Genomic DNA, 15,982 nt, shown 5'->3' with positions numbered 1-15,982 from the left:
CGTATGTGTACCGTGTACTATATGTGCACTATACAAATGAGTGCAAATACAAAATACTTTGTATAGTACACATTGCTCTAAATAAGTCCAGCACTGGACAACTAACAGACTTTACTACTGAGCTGATGTGTCAATCACAGATATAGTTGGGGCACTGGGTCTTTACCATAGCAACTGGCTTGGCTGGTTTTGCACCTGCAGTTAGCTCAACCATGGGGTGATTTACACTTATGAAGGAAATTAACCACTTCTCATATTCAGCATATTAATAGTTTACGTTTTTCCCCTCAGTGTGTTTGCTGTCTCAAAGTAGGATAAAGACTGATTACTTCTCGGCAAGAAAGGTATCATGAGCACCAGTAAGTCCACTATTCCAAGTTCTGAAAATATTTACATTAAACTTAGCAGTATTAAGCATGATTAAAACTTCTTTCAGATAAAATCACTGCTTATTCAGAATAATTTATTTGATTCAGTTGACATTAGTGGTTCGTTCCAGAATTCTGTGAGGAGACATCGCATGGAATTAGGTGGTCTTGGTGCCTCATTTTTCCTGTGCCCCTTGAAAATCTGCTTCAGAGGGTTGGAGGACTTTCTGGGACAGGATGTTAGGGCTGCAAGTAGAGGAAATATATGATGAGAATGACATGATCAATATATATACACAGACATATTTGCATCATATCTGCATCACTAGACTAATGTCCTGTTTCATGATCACATGTATTAATACTTCCACCTTTAAAACTGATTTTCTGGTGGAACATGACATGCTTGCTGAAGGATGTAATGGCTTGACATTAAAATATGTACTTTGAACAACTTAGTGTTAAGAGTGGTGTGTCAAGTGCAGCCCTATTTTTAAGAAGTGCATGTTTATGTACTCCAGTTTTCTGTCTTATACATGAGCAGCAACCAGCAAAGGACTCAATCCCTGTTTAATGTATATTTTAACATGGAAATTGTGGTCTATGTGCACCTTTCCCAGTATGTTGGAGCTTTCTAATAATATCAATACCCAGTTGCTAAATAAATTGTAAGAAGTGGGATGTGTTCTCTGTTCAATGTACTGCTGATGCTAGACATATCGTTTGCATGTCCACCAACCCAATTAGCCTGTGAAATATCTATCTATGCACTTCCCAAGTGTCTCTTTAAGATACAGCTGAAGCTTCAAAATAAGCAAGCACCTTGTCTTACTGGTCAATGGTTTCAATTGATTCTGGAAGTGGTTAAGTCTGTACAGTGGTACCTCAAGTTACATACGCTTCAGGTTAATGACTCCGCTAACACAGAAATAGTGCTTCAGGTTAAGAACTTTGCTTCAGGATGAGAACAGAAATCGTGCTCCGGCGGAACGGCGGCAGCAGGAGGCCCCATTAGCTAAAGTGGTGCTTCAGGTTAAGAACAGTTTCAAGTTAAGAACAGACCTCCGGAATGAATTAAGTACTTAACCCGAGGTACCACTGTACTTGCATGCTTCTTTGCTTATTTGCACCACCCATTTACCAATGCCACAATTTCATCTCTGGTCAAGAAGACAGTAAGAGTCGATCTGGGCTATATTGTATAATAACTATCTGTAAATAATCATGAGCTTCACTTGTAATTTATAAATGGAACTCTTGGTTGAATACAAACTTGATATTTTGATTGCTTTAGAACAGACAAAGAGAAAATGGGAAGAAAGGCTAAAGGATATTGAGGAGCTAGCATCTTCGTATAAACGACGGCCTCTCTGTGCACGTTACAAACCGCAGTTGTCCAAACCATGGCAAGCAACACCAGTTTGGAAGCTATTTCATCGGCAAACTCAGGCATTTAACTTTGCCAAAACTTGTAAACAGGTATGATGGTTAATGATTAGAATGTGGCTTTGCCAGCAATATGCCTTGCACATGTTAAGTTTTTGTTATAGCACATTTATAATTGAGAAATGACTTGGCTTTGGGTACTTTGATTTGTTGATTGAGGATTTTTTCCCATTTTTAAAGGATGTTCATGTATTTGCTTTGGAAAAGAATGCAGAAAACAAGCAAAGGATTTATCTTGTGACAACATACACAGAGCTTTGGTTTTATTATAGGCAAGTATCTGAAAAACAAATACTGTACGCAGAATGATTTATGTTCATATATTGATGTAACCCAAACCTTTGTGTGTTTACTTTGAATAAGTTCCCCTGTGTTAAATGGCACTTACCCCCATGTAGATGTGTGTAAGGTTGCAGCCATTGCAATTTAGAAGTTGAATCCAGACTTTGCCTTTGGGATATGAAAGGGCTCCTACCTTATACCTTTGATCCAGCAGTGGGATCACAGTGAGAGAAGACAAGGTGAGAGGGAACTTTTGCTGAGTTCCCCAGAAGCCCCTAGCATCCCTTTTCACAGTGTTCCAGTAGGTCCCCCAATCATGTGAAGCAGATTTTGGGAGAGCACTAAGGATTGGAAGGGGAGATGGGATTCTGTAATACAGTGGTGCCCCGCAAGACGGAAAACCCGCTAGACGAAAGGGTTTTGGAGGCGCTTCGCAAAACGAATTTCCCTATGTCTTGCGAGTTCCTGCGGGGTTTTCCCCCTCCCCCCTTTTTCTAAGCAGCTAAGCCGCTTATCAGCTGATCCGCTGATAAGCCACTTATCAGCTGATCCGCTAAAAGCCGCTAAACTGCTAATAGCGCTAATCCGCTAAGCTGTCAATGGGCTTGCTTCGCAAGACGAAAAAACTGCTATACGAAGAGCCTCACGGAACGGATTCTTTTTGTTTTGCGAGGCACCACTGTAGTCAGCTTTCCTTCCTCTGCTGACTAGAGCACTTCCTGAGTGGAATTCTGCTTGGGATGCTCCTGGAATCAAGCCAATGCAGTGGAACCTTGGTTCTCGAACACCTTTGTACTTGAACATTTCAGCACCTGGAAGTCCGGTTTTCAAACGTTTTTTGGAAGCCAAATGTCTGATGCGGTTATCGGCTATTGTTTCCAGGATGCCTGGCCAATCGGAAGCCACGCCTTGTTTTTCGAACATTTCGGGAGTCGAACGGACTTCTCGAACGAATTACGTTCAAGAACCAAGGTACCACTGTATATTCATTTGTGTTTTCCCCCCAGTGTAACAGAACATTCAACTTTTCATTAGATTTTTATTAGATTGAGGGTATATTTTCTTTTTCTTCCAAAAAGGAAACTAAAAAATATGTGGGCACATCTTTGGCACCTTTGACCTCACTCAACAACACGAGTGCTGGTGTAGCGCCTGACATCTGTTGCCACATTAGTTCACTTATGGTATAAGCTCGTTGCAACAGTTATACAGCTTTACTTAGATAGGCTCACTCAGCCAGCACATCTTTGTGCTTTTGTGTTCTTCAGCAGTGTAGTGGCTTTCTGTAAAACCATACAGTGGTACCTCTAGATGTGAACGGGATCCGTTCCGGAGCGCCATTCGCATCTAGAAGCAAACGTAATCCGTGTCTGTGCGTGCGCGGGTCACGTTTCAGCGCTTCTGTGCATGCGCGTGACGTAATTTTGAGCATCTGCGCATGCGCAAGTGGCGAAACCCAGAAGTAACGAGCTCCGTTTCTTCTGGGTTGCCGCAGAGCGCAACTCGAACGTGCTCATCCCGAAGCACATTCAACCCGAGGCGAGGTATGACTGTACACATAAAGAACTGGGACATATTTTTGGGGCAGGCAATAACTCAAAGTGTTCCCAAACTATATATTTCTTTATAGTTTAGAGTTACTCATTCCAAATTTGATGGTAAACAACTGTGTTCATCAATAGGATGCTATGGTTTTTTCCAGACAATAAGGGTTCTTTTCTGTTTGGCCTTTCAGAAGGTTCCATTTGCATTTCACCTGCATGCAAGGCAATAGCAATGTAAAATAACTACGATTTTATTTAAAATAATTTGGAATATTTGCTGTAATCTGGTAATTGTAATTGCAATGAATATAAATTATTATGATTCTCCCTTTAATCTAGAGCATATAATGAAACAAGCCTTATGCATTGTTATGAGGTTATTCCAGAAGAAGCTGTTTGCAAACTTTACTTTGATTTGGAATTCTACATACCAGCTAATCAAGAAACTGATGGGAAACAGATGGTAGCAGACTTGATAGAGGTAATATTAAAGTAATAAGAAATATAGATTTGGGCAAAACATATGGGGAAATATGCTCAGTATAATGGAATTTTATCAATGAAATAAGCCACCAAGGGAGGCAGTAGAATCTTGTTCTTTGCTGATTCAAACAAATGCTACACCATCATGTTAGTTTAAAATCTAACCCTGCAAGGTATTGGGCAAGACATGCCATGATCTTTCTATCTAGTCTAAGCACTTGAGAAGTAGTAATATTAATTGTGAGGGAATATAGCGTGAGCAGACTTTGATGTTAAATACCAGAACTTCGAAATTTCAAGTAACATATAATACTTTTATTTTACCAAAGAAGAGTGCCTTTACCAAAGAAGAGTGCCTAGTCTTAAAGTTTCAAAAAAAGAAGTTTAGTGTGTGGTATGAAAGTTGGAGCACAATGGGGAAAATAGAAGCTGTCTCTGTTTCAGTACGTAGTCATAAGATGTGCCCTTTTGACAGAAGTGGAAACTCTGAGTCTTTCTGATGCTGGGTGAAGAGGGACAGTGTGGTTGATTTCCCATGCGCTGTGTAAAAGAGGAAGGACCGGGGATGAGGCCTAAAACCTTTGAAGTGTTGCTTGACCAAAAAGGCATTTTTTTGGCCCCAGTATAAGGGACTATCAGTCCATCTGAAATGGACTGGCCAACAATCAAAGGGCTATGTGTAACGTACTACATACGCCCAGGACCTTTTCGGCTCTCACTCACCTGCTTGCTGTACCCCTTGCAAACTCGCTCCCAAAGCCCAGGGGATTCTCCTGAGCAGCATTCCATGAAACAGAAAGGGCTGTGGCTTAAAGGGAAAACTGACCACTGTCTCTCTCCCCATGACCAACACATAAGTACCCCTGAGTTGGAGGAGGGCTTTTTCTACCAGTTGTCTTGGATGGGACTATTTATTTGGCTTTTCATCATCTTTGTAATGATGAAACATAAAATAACTATATTTTTAAATACTGTTACTGCAATAGGATACTGTTACAGAGTACAGTCGTACCTTGGTTTTCAAACAGCTTAGTTCTCGAACATTTTGGCTCCCGAACGCCACAAACACAGGAGTGTTCCAGTTTGCAAAATATTTTTTGGAAGCCAAACGTCCAACGAACTAATGTGGCTTAAGAATGCCGCATTTCAGTGGAGTCAATGAGCTTAAAGTCAAATACCAAGTTAAATCTTAGTCATAAAGATACTTACTTGTATTTTGCTGTATTTGAAATTTTCTGTTAGTTTTTCTAAAAGCTATGAAATGAAGCCATTTTTTGTGCCGGTTCATTTTGCATATCAGGTCTTTTAAATGTTTATATTATCTTATGTTTTTCCTTATATGGCAATGTTTAAAATATGTTGTAAGTAGTGTGGATACTTATTGGGTAATAAGCCATTAACAAGTTTAATAATTAACAGGGGACAAAATGATAAAGGGAGAATTTCACTGTGTCTTTCAGTTCATTTGTAAAAAAATTGATGAACACTATGGAATAAAATGTTCAGTTGAAGATGTTTTGAATCTGGATTCCAGCACCAAAGAAAAATTTAGTTGCCACTTAATATTTTTGCTCCACAATGCTGCATTTAAGAATAATATTCATATAGGTAAGCACAATTTATTTCAAATGCATGATAAATTGATTTGCAACCATTTTAAAGTAGTGGATATGAATTTATATTATCAATTTTTTAATATATATCTAACAAGTTGGGCTGTATATGCAGTCAGTTGGCAAGTGTGGCTCACATGCTTCATTGGTTAAAGTGTCTGACTAGGAGCAGGAAGACAGGTTTAAATCCTCACTCAGCCATGAAGTTGACAGAACTTGGGCCAGACTATCTCTTTCTAGATGTTGGGCAAGATGGAGGGCACAAGGAGAAGGGGACGACAGAGGACGAGATGGTTGAACAGTGTTCTCGAAGCTACCAGCATGAGTTTGACCAAACTCTGGGAGGCAGTGGAAGACAGGAGTGCCTGGCGTGCTCTGGTCCATGGGGTCACGAAGTCGGACACGACTAAACGACCAAACAACAACAACATCTCTGTCTAACGAACCTCAGGGGATCGTTAAGAGGATAAAATGTTCTGGAAGAACCAACTTGAGCTCCTTGGACAAAGAGTATAAATAATAGTAACACACAGACTCAGTACTTCCAGCTTACAGAGGTTCATTGTGCAAGTTATTCCAGTCTGCACTGGTACCCTTGCCCTCATGGTTGGTTTGGTGTGGGTTGTGTATTGCTAGCCTCCTGCAGCATGCCAGCTAATGTCATAGGGTTCTTTCTATGCTTTTGTTTGTATTCTAACCACCAGATCAGGAGCATGAGAAGCTAACTGGATAAGCTGTTAGTAAAATCTTGGAAAAAGGAATTCATACAGTTCCTACTGTTTTGGCTCCCCCCTCCCCCCCAATTTATAAAGATTCACTGTTTCCTATTAGGCAAGCAATTGCATATTGATTCTTAGATGGTTTAACTTTCCTATTGTTGATCTCTCAAATTTCACCATTCTGTTTTTTAGGTAACTTTTTAAGAAAAATTTTGCAGCCTGCTGTTCTTTTAACTAGGAAAAGAGACGCAATGGTTCCAGAGAAACAGGTGGTCTCTCATTCTCAGAGTTGCAAAGCTGCCACTGATTTGCCCAGCTCTGTTGAAAACCAGACTGTCACCAAGGATGTGTCTCATAGTAGGCAACCTAGTGCAAACAATTCTTTGGGAAATGGTGCACCTCAATGGAAAGAAAATCCAGATCTTTCTTTTCTAATAGTGAATGGTAAACACGGAGAAAAGCAGTTGTTCGTAGATCTTGGTAAATATAAATGCACATTTAATACACAGCTCTATGGTAATATTTTTGCATATGTGAAGAATCTGGGAACATTTTATTTATGCCTTAACAGGAGAGCAGGCAGGTATATCTGAAAATCTGCTGTAGCTGGGGGGCCCTTTAGGTATTGTCAGGCTACAACTTCCAGGAGCCCCAGCCAGTATAGCTAGTGGATGGGGATGATAGATGCTGTACTCAGACAATGAAAGGATGGCGCCATGTTGACCACCCCTGCTGTAGCCCTTGTATGTATTTCAAGGTTGACAGCATAGGGTAGATGGGTAATGCTTTAAGAAGCTTTTTGCCAATTGGTTATTTCAGTACGGAGATAATTTCAAAATTACTCATTGTGAATTTGTCCAGTGTGTGCTGATTAACACTGATACTAAAAATGGTGGGCCTGATCTGGTCCTGTTGTATGTATGACTGGGTATGCGCAATTCTCCGCCCATGTGAAGAGTGCCAAAAGAGAAGATGAGGAACAGCTGTCAGGGACTTTGCATATGGGGAGGGAGGATGCAATAAGAACACAGTTATTCTTTATTTATACATGTGATATTCAGGGAGATGGGCCAACATTTGCTGCATAAACTCTATTTTCTATTGAGTGTTTTCTGGCTCAGGGTGTTTGCGTATTTTCAAGCATACTTCATCTGACACCACAAACACAAGTATTGTCAGGACTCTACATTCTAATCCCCTCACATGTTGGAAATCTTATTTGAGATACAAAAACACCCAAAAAAACCCGTTGGTGAGATCCCAGCTGTTGTTAAAAAGGTATTCAGTGATAAATTAAGAGCTGCGTTCCAAGAGTTTATGAACTGAAATTGGTGGCCATAAACACATTTAATTGTTGAATTGCTTGGTTGATTCCAAAAAGCATAAGCAATTGTAGATATAGCCAATAACCTTTTTTCTCTAGGAGTATATACCAAGAACAGAAACTTTCGATTATACAAGTCATCAAAAGCAGGAAACAGTATAGTTTTGGACATTGCTGAAGATAACAGATTTGTTCCTGAACCAGTAAAGAATTCTTGTACAGAAGAGCAGTATTTCCTTTCCTCTTTGATCTGTAATGTAAGGTAACAATATCACTATTGAAATGCTAATTTCCCTAGTACTTTTTAGTGATTATTGAGGATATTCATTATTTCACTTGCAATAGCAATGACTGATTATTATGTCTGCTAGTCCCCCTCTGCTTGGAATCCTGGATTTGGAGCAACGTTGCCTTGTAGAGTCATAATAGATTGGGCTGTGTTTAAGTCCCTTGGCTTGAGGAGCTCTCCTCTCATCTGGCTATAAATCTTGGAAGGTGGTTGGTATAAAGCAGAATTTTTCCTGTTGTCCTGTTTTTTCTATTTGTCATTTTATCCATGATTTGTGACTGCTTCTCCAAGCACTGATATAGCTAAGTGAAAATAATGAGCTTTTTTTAAAAAAAAAAAATGTTAAAGTGTGGATATAGATGTGTGGCTGTGGAAAATATGCTTGTATCCTGCAAGTATTAAGATTCTTCCCCCTCTGTTTCTTCTCAGATTTTCAGACAGTTTAAAAATTTTGTCCTGTGACAACCCAAAGGAGGCAAAAGAAAAATCTATGGATTTAGATGGCAGTGTTTCTAATGGCTGTCTGGGTAATTGTGTTAAAATAAATTTTAATTCATGTTATGGAAATGATGCTATGGCATTTAAAATTTCAAAATGTTTTTATTTCAGCATGTGGCTGTGAAAATGAGTATGTTTGAATATTGAAATTTATGTCTAGCTGTGCTTCTGAAGAAGTTTATCCTGAAACATTATTATGCATAGTAAATACTTCAAATCTCTACAATTCAAAAATTTTGTAAGCTGCTGACAAGTATTTGATTAAACCGCTTTTCGTCAGTGGTCCTTGCAGTGTATTACACACAAAAAACAAAAGGTAATCCAAAAATTTTCAGAAGTGTCACGTTATCAGAAATTTAAAGAATGGAGGAATGTGCAGCAGGATTAATTTGTACTGCTGCCGATGACTAGGCTAGATATGAAAAGCATGTTAGATTTTATTACTTTCTCAGTGCAGACTTGAGGGAAGGAGACTCGGAATTCAGCTTTCTTAGGTGAAGTTCATACCAGGCTCTGTTCCTCTAATATGCGAAGCTGGCGGCTGCATTATTCCATCCAGCCCAGAGCAGCTCCTAGCCGATGACTAGGCTAGATATGAAAAGCATGTTAGATTTTATTACTTTCTCAGTGCAGACTTGAGGGAAGGAGACTCGGAATTCAGCTTTCTTAGGTGAAGTTCATACCAGGCTCTGTTCCTCTAATATGCGAAGCTGGCGGCTGCATTATTCCATCCAGCCCAGAGCAGCTCCACTGGACTCAACTGGTGGAATGATGCTAGCATTATCCCAGCTTCTGGCAGTAGCCTACTGAAAGGCCAAACCAGGTGTGGGTGGCCAGTGCTATGCCAACGCTAGAATGCTATAGCCTGGAACAGGTTTTTGCCTGCTGCCTCAATTGACATAAGTGACATGGATGCAACAATGGCTATGTTCCTGTTATGCCCTGCTGCTGCCTGGCCAAGTTTTAGCATCATCTGTCAATAATTGCTTGTGTACTATGACAGGCAAGCCAGAAATGGTTTTGGTATGGAGCTTTTTGCTTTTTTTACCATGGCAATGAGGTCCTAATTCTGTTCCTAACAGTGTTCATATTTTATTTCTTAGTATGTGCTATGGAAGAATAAGTTATTAACATTTGTAATTTTTTTATAGACTCCATAAGAGGATATCAGTGTTCACCTTATCCAGAAATTGATAACTTTGTTCTTTTTTTGGTCAACAAAGATAATGTTCAAGGAGGTAAGGAATATTTTTGGTCCAAGCAGAGGTGGCAATTCTAAAGAGAATTAAGTTGTTTACAAAGTGGAACATCTGTTTTTTCAGGGATAAGAAGATGGAACTATTTTTCTCTTGAGCAACTTCTTGTATATGACATCTCCAAATATCGCTGGTGCATGAATATTGGCAGAGCTCACAAAAGTAACAATATAATGTATGTATACTTTTCCTAAAAATAATTTATTCAGTAGGTTAATAAAACTAGGATTATCTTTTCTGCAAAGCATTTATCTGTAGCAAGGCTATAAAATAAAGCAATTAAGATCACTCTCATTGACTGAAACTTACATAAACTATTAAATCTATTATTTCAAGGATTGTAATAGATTTGAAAAGGGAGAATTGGTATCAAAAATGCCATGACCCTGTTTGCAGAGCAGAAAACTTCAAGTCAGAATGTGAGTACTTTTTTGTATTATCTACAATATTACAGGTACTAATGTTAAATGGTTATAATTCAATATAAACTCTCTTTGTATTTAACAGGTTTTCCACTACCAGCTGAGGTATGCCTCCCATTTCTTTTCAAAGAGGTATGCTTTTCTCACAGTGCAATATTGAAATGTTTTGGTTATATCCTGGCAAGACCTATTTCTGTAGCAAACAGTAGTTTAGAAAATGAGTTGTGTAGATGAAAAATGAGCAAACATGAGGGAAAAAAATTCCAGGCCTACTTTTTAAAATAAAACCAGTATTTCATTAGCACCGTCTTGATGTTGTCATAGGCTTGCATTATTAAAGTTGTGCAAGTGCATAACTCCTCTCAATTTGTGTACAATATGCCCATAGAACTGAAAATTACTCATTGTGAGTTGGGGTTGTGAATACTGTAGTACTGCTTGTGTTTCTCTCATTAAAGTCATGCAAGCCCATCCCTGATCTAACTGTGAATTCCTTTAGTCTGCACAGTTGTGCAACTGCTAGGAAGCACATCCCAATGAAACCAGAACTTTGTAATGACCTTCTCCATGTGTTATTTTGGCAGAAGTACTGTTAATGAAAATGCAGGTAGAATGCTCCTGTTCTATCATGAAAATACAGTGGTACCTTGGTTTACGAACTTAATCCGTTCCGGAAGTCAGTTCTTAAACCAAAGAATTCTTAAACCAAGGCGTCCTTTCCCATAGCAGCGGGGGACTCAATTTACAAATGGAACACACTCAACAGGAAGCGGAAAATGTTCTGCTTCCAAGGTAAAGTTCACAAACCAAAACACCTACTTCCAGGTTTGCAGCATTCTTAATCCAAGTTGTTAAAAAACTAAGCTGTTCTTAAACCAAGGTACCACTGTATGGTGCAAAAAGATTGTCTAATTAGTAAAGTCTGAGCAGAGTTCTGTGTCTTAACTTTTTTCTTACCAGCAATAACAGATGACTAAATAAAACAAATTCCTTCCAGTAGCACCTTAAAGACCAACTAAGTCAGTTCTTGGTATGAGCTTTCGTGTGCATGCACACTTCTTCAGATACACTGAAACAGAACTTCTGTTTCAGTGTATCTGAAGAAGTATGCATGCACACGAAAGCTCATACCAAGAACTGACTTAGTTGGTCTTTAAGGTGCTACTGGAAGGAATTTGTTTTGTTTTGACTATGGCAGACCAACACAGCTACCTATCTGTAACCAGATGACTAAATGTGCAACATAGAGTCATGTTGCTGGGACAAAAATCGCAAGAGTGCCCTCTATTAATCTCCTAATAAAGGAATTCCTAGCTTTTCATCTACCACTTTGAAAATATATCTGAGCTACACTACAGCTCTTTGACCACGTGGAATAGCACCCTTTCCACTTGAATTGGTGGCTTTTTTTCTAAAAAAAAGGGGTACTCTCATTTTCCTACTCATATTGAAATACTGCCCCTCCATGAGGCCAAACTTAAATTCACAAAATGTTTAGGGGTATGCGTACCCCTGCGTACCCCCAGAAAAAAGCACTGGTGGCAACCACCTCTTCATAACAATTTTTGAACATACAGATTAACTATCTTAACAAGAAGTAGGCCTCTGAGCTGCTGCACATGTGTGACATCATTAAATCTGTGAACACTCAAGTTGAATGTGAAACATCTCAGGTGAAAAATAGTGATGATGTTGGATGATGTGTTATAGATAGGTAGTCGTGTTGGTCTGCCATAGTCAAAACAAAATAAAAAAATTCCTTCCAGTAGCACCTTAAAGACCAACTAAGTTAGTTCTAGGTATGAGCTTTCGTGTGCATGCACACTTCTTCAGATAGAGCACCATGTGCTCCAATAAGTATTCATATACAGTAGACTTCAGGTATCTGAAGAAGTATCTGAAGGTACTTACCTTCAGGTATCTGAAGAAGTGTGCATGCACATGAAAGCTCATACCTAGAACTAACTTAGTTGGTCTTTAAGGTGCTACTGGAAGGAATTTTTTTATTTTGTTTTGGATGATGTGAAATTTCTATCTGGTAAGTAATTTGCAAGTGAACTTGCATGTGTGGCCTCTTAGCTTTGTGCATTCAGGATATTTAAAAGACCAACTTGTTAGAAAGTCTCCCACTGAGGCTTAGCTCTTTCCTGTTGAAGGAAAGCTTCTTCAACAGCCATATATATTGTGTTGGGCAGCTGTAGACAGTTATTGGCTTATGCCTCTAAACACCAAAGCAGGCAGTATTTAAGAGTGTTTGCAGCTACTGTATATGAATACTTATTGGAGCACATGGTGCTCTACTGAATTTATAAAAACTACCAACTTTGATTGGTGCATGACTTAAGGCCCTATAACAGCTCAGGACCAGGTTACTTGTGAGACTGCCGTGTCCCTTAGATTCACCCAGTAGATTGCTGCCATCTGAGGGAGAGTTTTTCCTGCAAGTTCCAGAGATCTCAGAAGCCCATTCCACAATAATTCGAACCAGAGTTGTTAGTGGGGCCCTGTTCTGTGGAATAGCATTTCTCTCATAATACAACAGGCACCCACTGTCTGCACTTTCTGAAAACAATGTTTTAAATTCATTTTTTGTTTTTCATGTTTAACTGTTTTTAATTATTTGTAAATTGCCTTGAGACAATGGTTTAGAAGGCAAGTAATCAATGGTAGTAACAATAACAAAAAAAATGAACTTTTGTCTGGTTGTAAGAAATATATAAATATTTTAAAACCTGGTTAAAAGTTATAATCCTCAAATAACTATTTATTTTGAAATAACTTGTTTGCTTTAAAAGGATGAAGAATATGTGTATATAATGGATGAAAATGGAAATATTGAAGAAAAAACAAACACACACCACGACCTTACAGAAAGAAAATCTTTAACTGCAACACATGAAAATAAAGAGCTGAACACCAAGAAAAGCTCAAGTATCACAGGAGATAATGAAAATGACATCTGCTTTTTGGAAGCTGCTGAGGATATAGAACTAGCTGAAGCTGCTGAAACATTTCAACCTTGGAGTACAGATGAAATACCTGATGAACTCCTAATAGAGGTTTCAAGAAAACACAAAGGAGATGAAACAAAAAAGTAACTCTACTTTAATAAATTAGGTATGGCTGAATAAAAAACATTCACTAGGGTAGTTATGTTGGCAATAGCCAGACAAGCTAGCCAACAACATGTTTTTACTTGAGAAATCATTATGGTTTCAGCTAGCCAGTCCCAAGAGAACAAAAACCAAAAAACATTAGTACCCCTTACAGAGTGACTTATAGGGCTGAAACAACTTGGCAACCACCAAGATGCCGGTTACTGAAATATGCTCTCTCTTAATTCTAGAAATGGATTAGTACAGCTAAATAAGTCAAATGAATAATTATAGTGTAGAAAGTGATTTGTATAATTCACATACATGTCCAACTACACATATATTAACTGTTTTGCACAGAGTGTGAGATTGGCAGAAAAGGGAAGCTTACCTGAATCATTTTAGAGTGTTTTTCTCTGGTATGCTTTAATTATGTTAGTGATGGAAAACAAAATAGCTTAGTGTAATTTATACTACCCTGTGGGCCACAGGTACCCAACATGCTGCTGTTCAGATGTTCTTAGGGCTTGACAGCAAGCAGTGGTCACTTCTCAAGCTTGCCAATAAAAAACTATCAAGGTTTATCTTGTTCATATTCAGTTTTCTATCCTATCCGACTACTTCCTATTTGCCTCCAACTTAACTGGCAATTTAAAAAAGCACTTATTGCTTTTTATGTGCGTTCAGATAGCCACACTAAAAGTACAAATAGTTCAGCCACTTGAGAAAAATCTCTTCAAAAAAGGACTAATCTTCAAATTTCCTGCTTCAACTACAATACTATTAGAGGTGTCAGTGGGGTGGCATTCAACTGTGTTTTACTCCAATTAGATCTAGTGAAAGTAATTGACATAACTTAGTAATGTTCATTAATTTCAATGGGTGCTATGTAGTTGTATTTAAAATATGGCAGGGTATTCGTTAGGCAGTAAAGTGTAAATTATATGTATATTTGTCTAGTCCTCTGTTTGTGAATCTAAAACCTGTTGTAATTTTGAGTTGATACGGCGAACGTGGCTTTCAGCTCCTAAAATTCTTCGTGATTCCACCAGGAGTGCAGGAAGGCTGGAGGCACCATACTATGAAAGAAGAAAACGGGGGGAAACAATGTTTCTAAGAAAGGCAGTATTAAAACACTTTGTGAAATAATCCAGTCACAGCCCCACCCACCCATGCAGTTGCACCCAGATAAACACTAACCACTCACTGTAGTTTGGGGACTATTCAGAAGCAGGTTTGTCAAATCGGGTGGTAGCCTGGCAGGGCATTCCAGGGGCCATTGGATATACTGGATCTCCCTCTAGGTGGCCAGTGTCACTTTTGTAGGCCCAAAAAGTAATAGCACCAAGGGTGGATCAGGTGCCTTTGGATCTGCTGGATCCAAACCCTTTCTTTCCCTCGGCATGCCACTGGGACTGCTGAGAGATGATTGAATACACTACCCCTGGAGCTGGTATACCAATTTTTCCCTCCCACTGGATGGGAGGGAACTACAAAAGAAAAGGCTAGAGCAGCACAGAATTTGGGGCGGGGGGAGGTTAAATGTTACCACCACAATAAACCCTTTCAGAATGAGCACAACAGGGTTTGGGTGGTTTCTCTGCCATGGATTCTCCCACCCACCCACCCACCCACCCACCCAAAACAAGAGCAGCAACAATTAGGATTGCTCTACCTAAGTAATGAAATACGACATATGGCATCAAACTATTAAACATGTACTTACTACTGTTTTTTCTTGTGGGTTCTCCTTCCTGACATTGACATATTTTTGTTTAAGATCCTTTAAATCAGTCACCAACTGAACTGCATTCCTGAGAGTGGATAGTTCTCCTTTTAGTTCAGCATATTCTCTTTCCAGTTTCTTTAGCTGTGGTTCAGTTCTGCAAAACACAAATGTGTAAGCGTTGTGCCTTGATGAGCTACTTAGTTCTGCTAAAAAGTAATTAACTGTAGCTAACATTCAAGTGATCTTCTGCTCAGTCACACATTGGTTCTTCACTTCCACAGAACAATGTTTTAAAGAAGTTGCTGAGCCAAAGATTACTGATTGATTGAATTTCTAAACAGCCCTTCAGCCGAGGCTACCTTAGTGCCTTAAACAGAAAGTAATAAATACAATAGAATGGGCACTGGAACTTGTCCTTCCCTTCAAAGGTACAAAGCCCACTCTATTTGCGTGCCTCAGTGCTTTTCCATCTAGCTCCTCAAGATGAGCTTCCAAGAGCCTACAGCAAGAAAGAGATGTATGACTGTACAGAAGACCACTCAAAGAACATCAGTTTAAAGTAAGCAACCTGACTTCCTTCATGCTATGTGTGTAGATGCAGAAACGGAAGTTTACCAAGCTGGCCTCCTTAGAGCAGTGTTTCCCAACCTTGGGTCTCCAGCTGTTTTTGGACTACAGTTCCCATCATCCCTCACCACTGGTCTTGCCAGCTAGGGATGATGGGAGTTGTAGTCCAAAAACAGCTGGAGACCCAAGGTTGGGAAACACAGCCTTAGAGGACACAATCCTGCAGGATGGTTCCCCCAAAGATTTCCTGGCTCTAAGATCTAAAGCATAGTGACTAATGATGGCACAGCATAGGCTAGTTGGTTACCTAGCAGAAGTCTGTTAGCAACACACCTTGAAACAGTTCA

The 15,982-nt window shown here is 39.3% G+C and overlaps 2 protein-coding genes across 7 annotated transcripts in view; one reads left to right on the top strand and one right to left on the bottom strand.

The window, feature by feature from the left end:
• The first annotated feature begins 260 nt into the window (after positions 1-260).
• On the top strand, positions 261-13,358 carry PRIMPOL (primase and DNA directed polymerase). The gene is made up of 13 exons (XM_081876041.1): positions 261-359; positions 1,663-1,847; positions 1,995-2,086; positions 3,980-4,121; positions 5,584-5,731; positions 6,648-6,935; positions 7,879-8,041; positions 8,498-8,595; positions 9,718-9,804; positions 9,889-9,997; positions 10,159-10,241; positions 10,330-10,376; positions 13,040-13,358. The coding sequence occupies exons 1-13, from the start codon at positions 350-352 to the stop codon at positions 13,340-13,342; spliced, it is 1,755 nt and encodes a 584-aa protein (XP_081732167.1). The 5' UTR covers positions 261-349; the 3' UTR covers positions 13,343-13,358.
• Positions 13,327-15,982, bottom strand: part of CENPU (centromere protein U) — a 26,253-nt gene continuing 23,597 nt past the window's right edge. For all 6 annotated transcript variants that reach the window (XM_081875898.1, XM_081875903.1, XM_081875900.1 and 3 more), the window contains 2 exons: positions 15,066-15,222; positions 13,327-14,418 (listed from right to left, as the gene is read on the bottom strand). In XM_081875898.1, the coding sequence (XP_081732024.1) occupies positions 14,296-14,418; positions 15,066-15,222 (280 nt within the window). In that variant the 3' untranslated portion in view covers positions 13,327-14,295. The remainder of the gene's footprint in view (positions 14,419-15,065; positions 15,223-15,982) is intronic.

The sequence above is a fragment of the Podarcis erhardii genome (genome assembly GCF_964252035.2).
Source record: "Podarcis erhardii genome assembly, chromosome: 9".
Lineage (NCBI taxonomy): Eukaryota > Metazoa > Chordata > Lepidosauria > Squamata > Lacertidae > Podarcis > Podarcis erhardii.
Note: the sequence above shows the minus strand (reverse complement) of the source record. Positions and strands in the feature narration are given on the sequence as shown.

Excerpts from the sequence above, each read along its gene's own strand:
- PRIMPOL (XM_081876041.1), top strand. Across the intron at positions 9,805-9,888 it reads CAAAGATAATGTTCAAGGAG|GGATAAGAAGATGGAACTAT; the intron begins GTAAGGAATATT and ends CTGTTTTTTCAG. Across the intron at positions 10,242-10,329 it reads AGAAAACTTCAAGTCAGAAT|GTTTTCCACTACCAGCTGAG; the intron begins GTGAGTACTTTT and ends TGTATTTAACAG.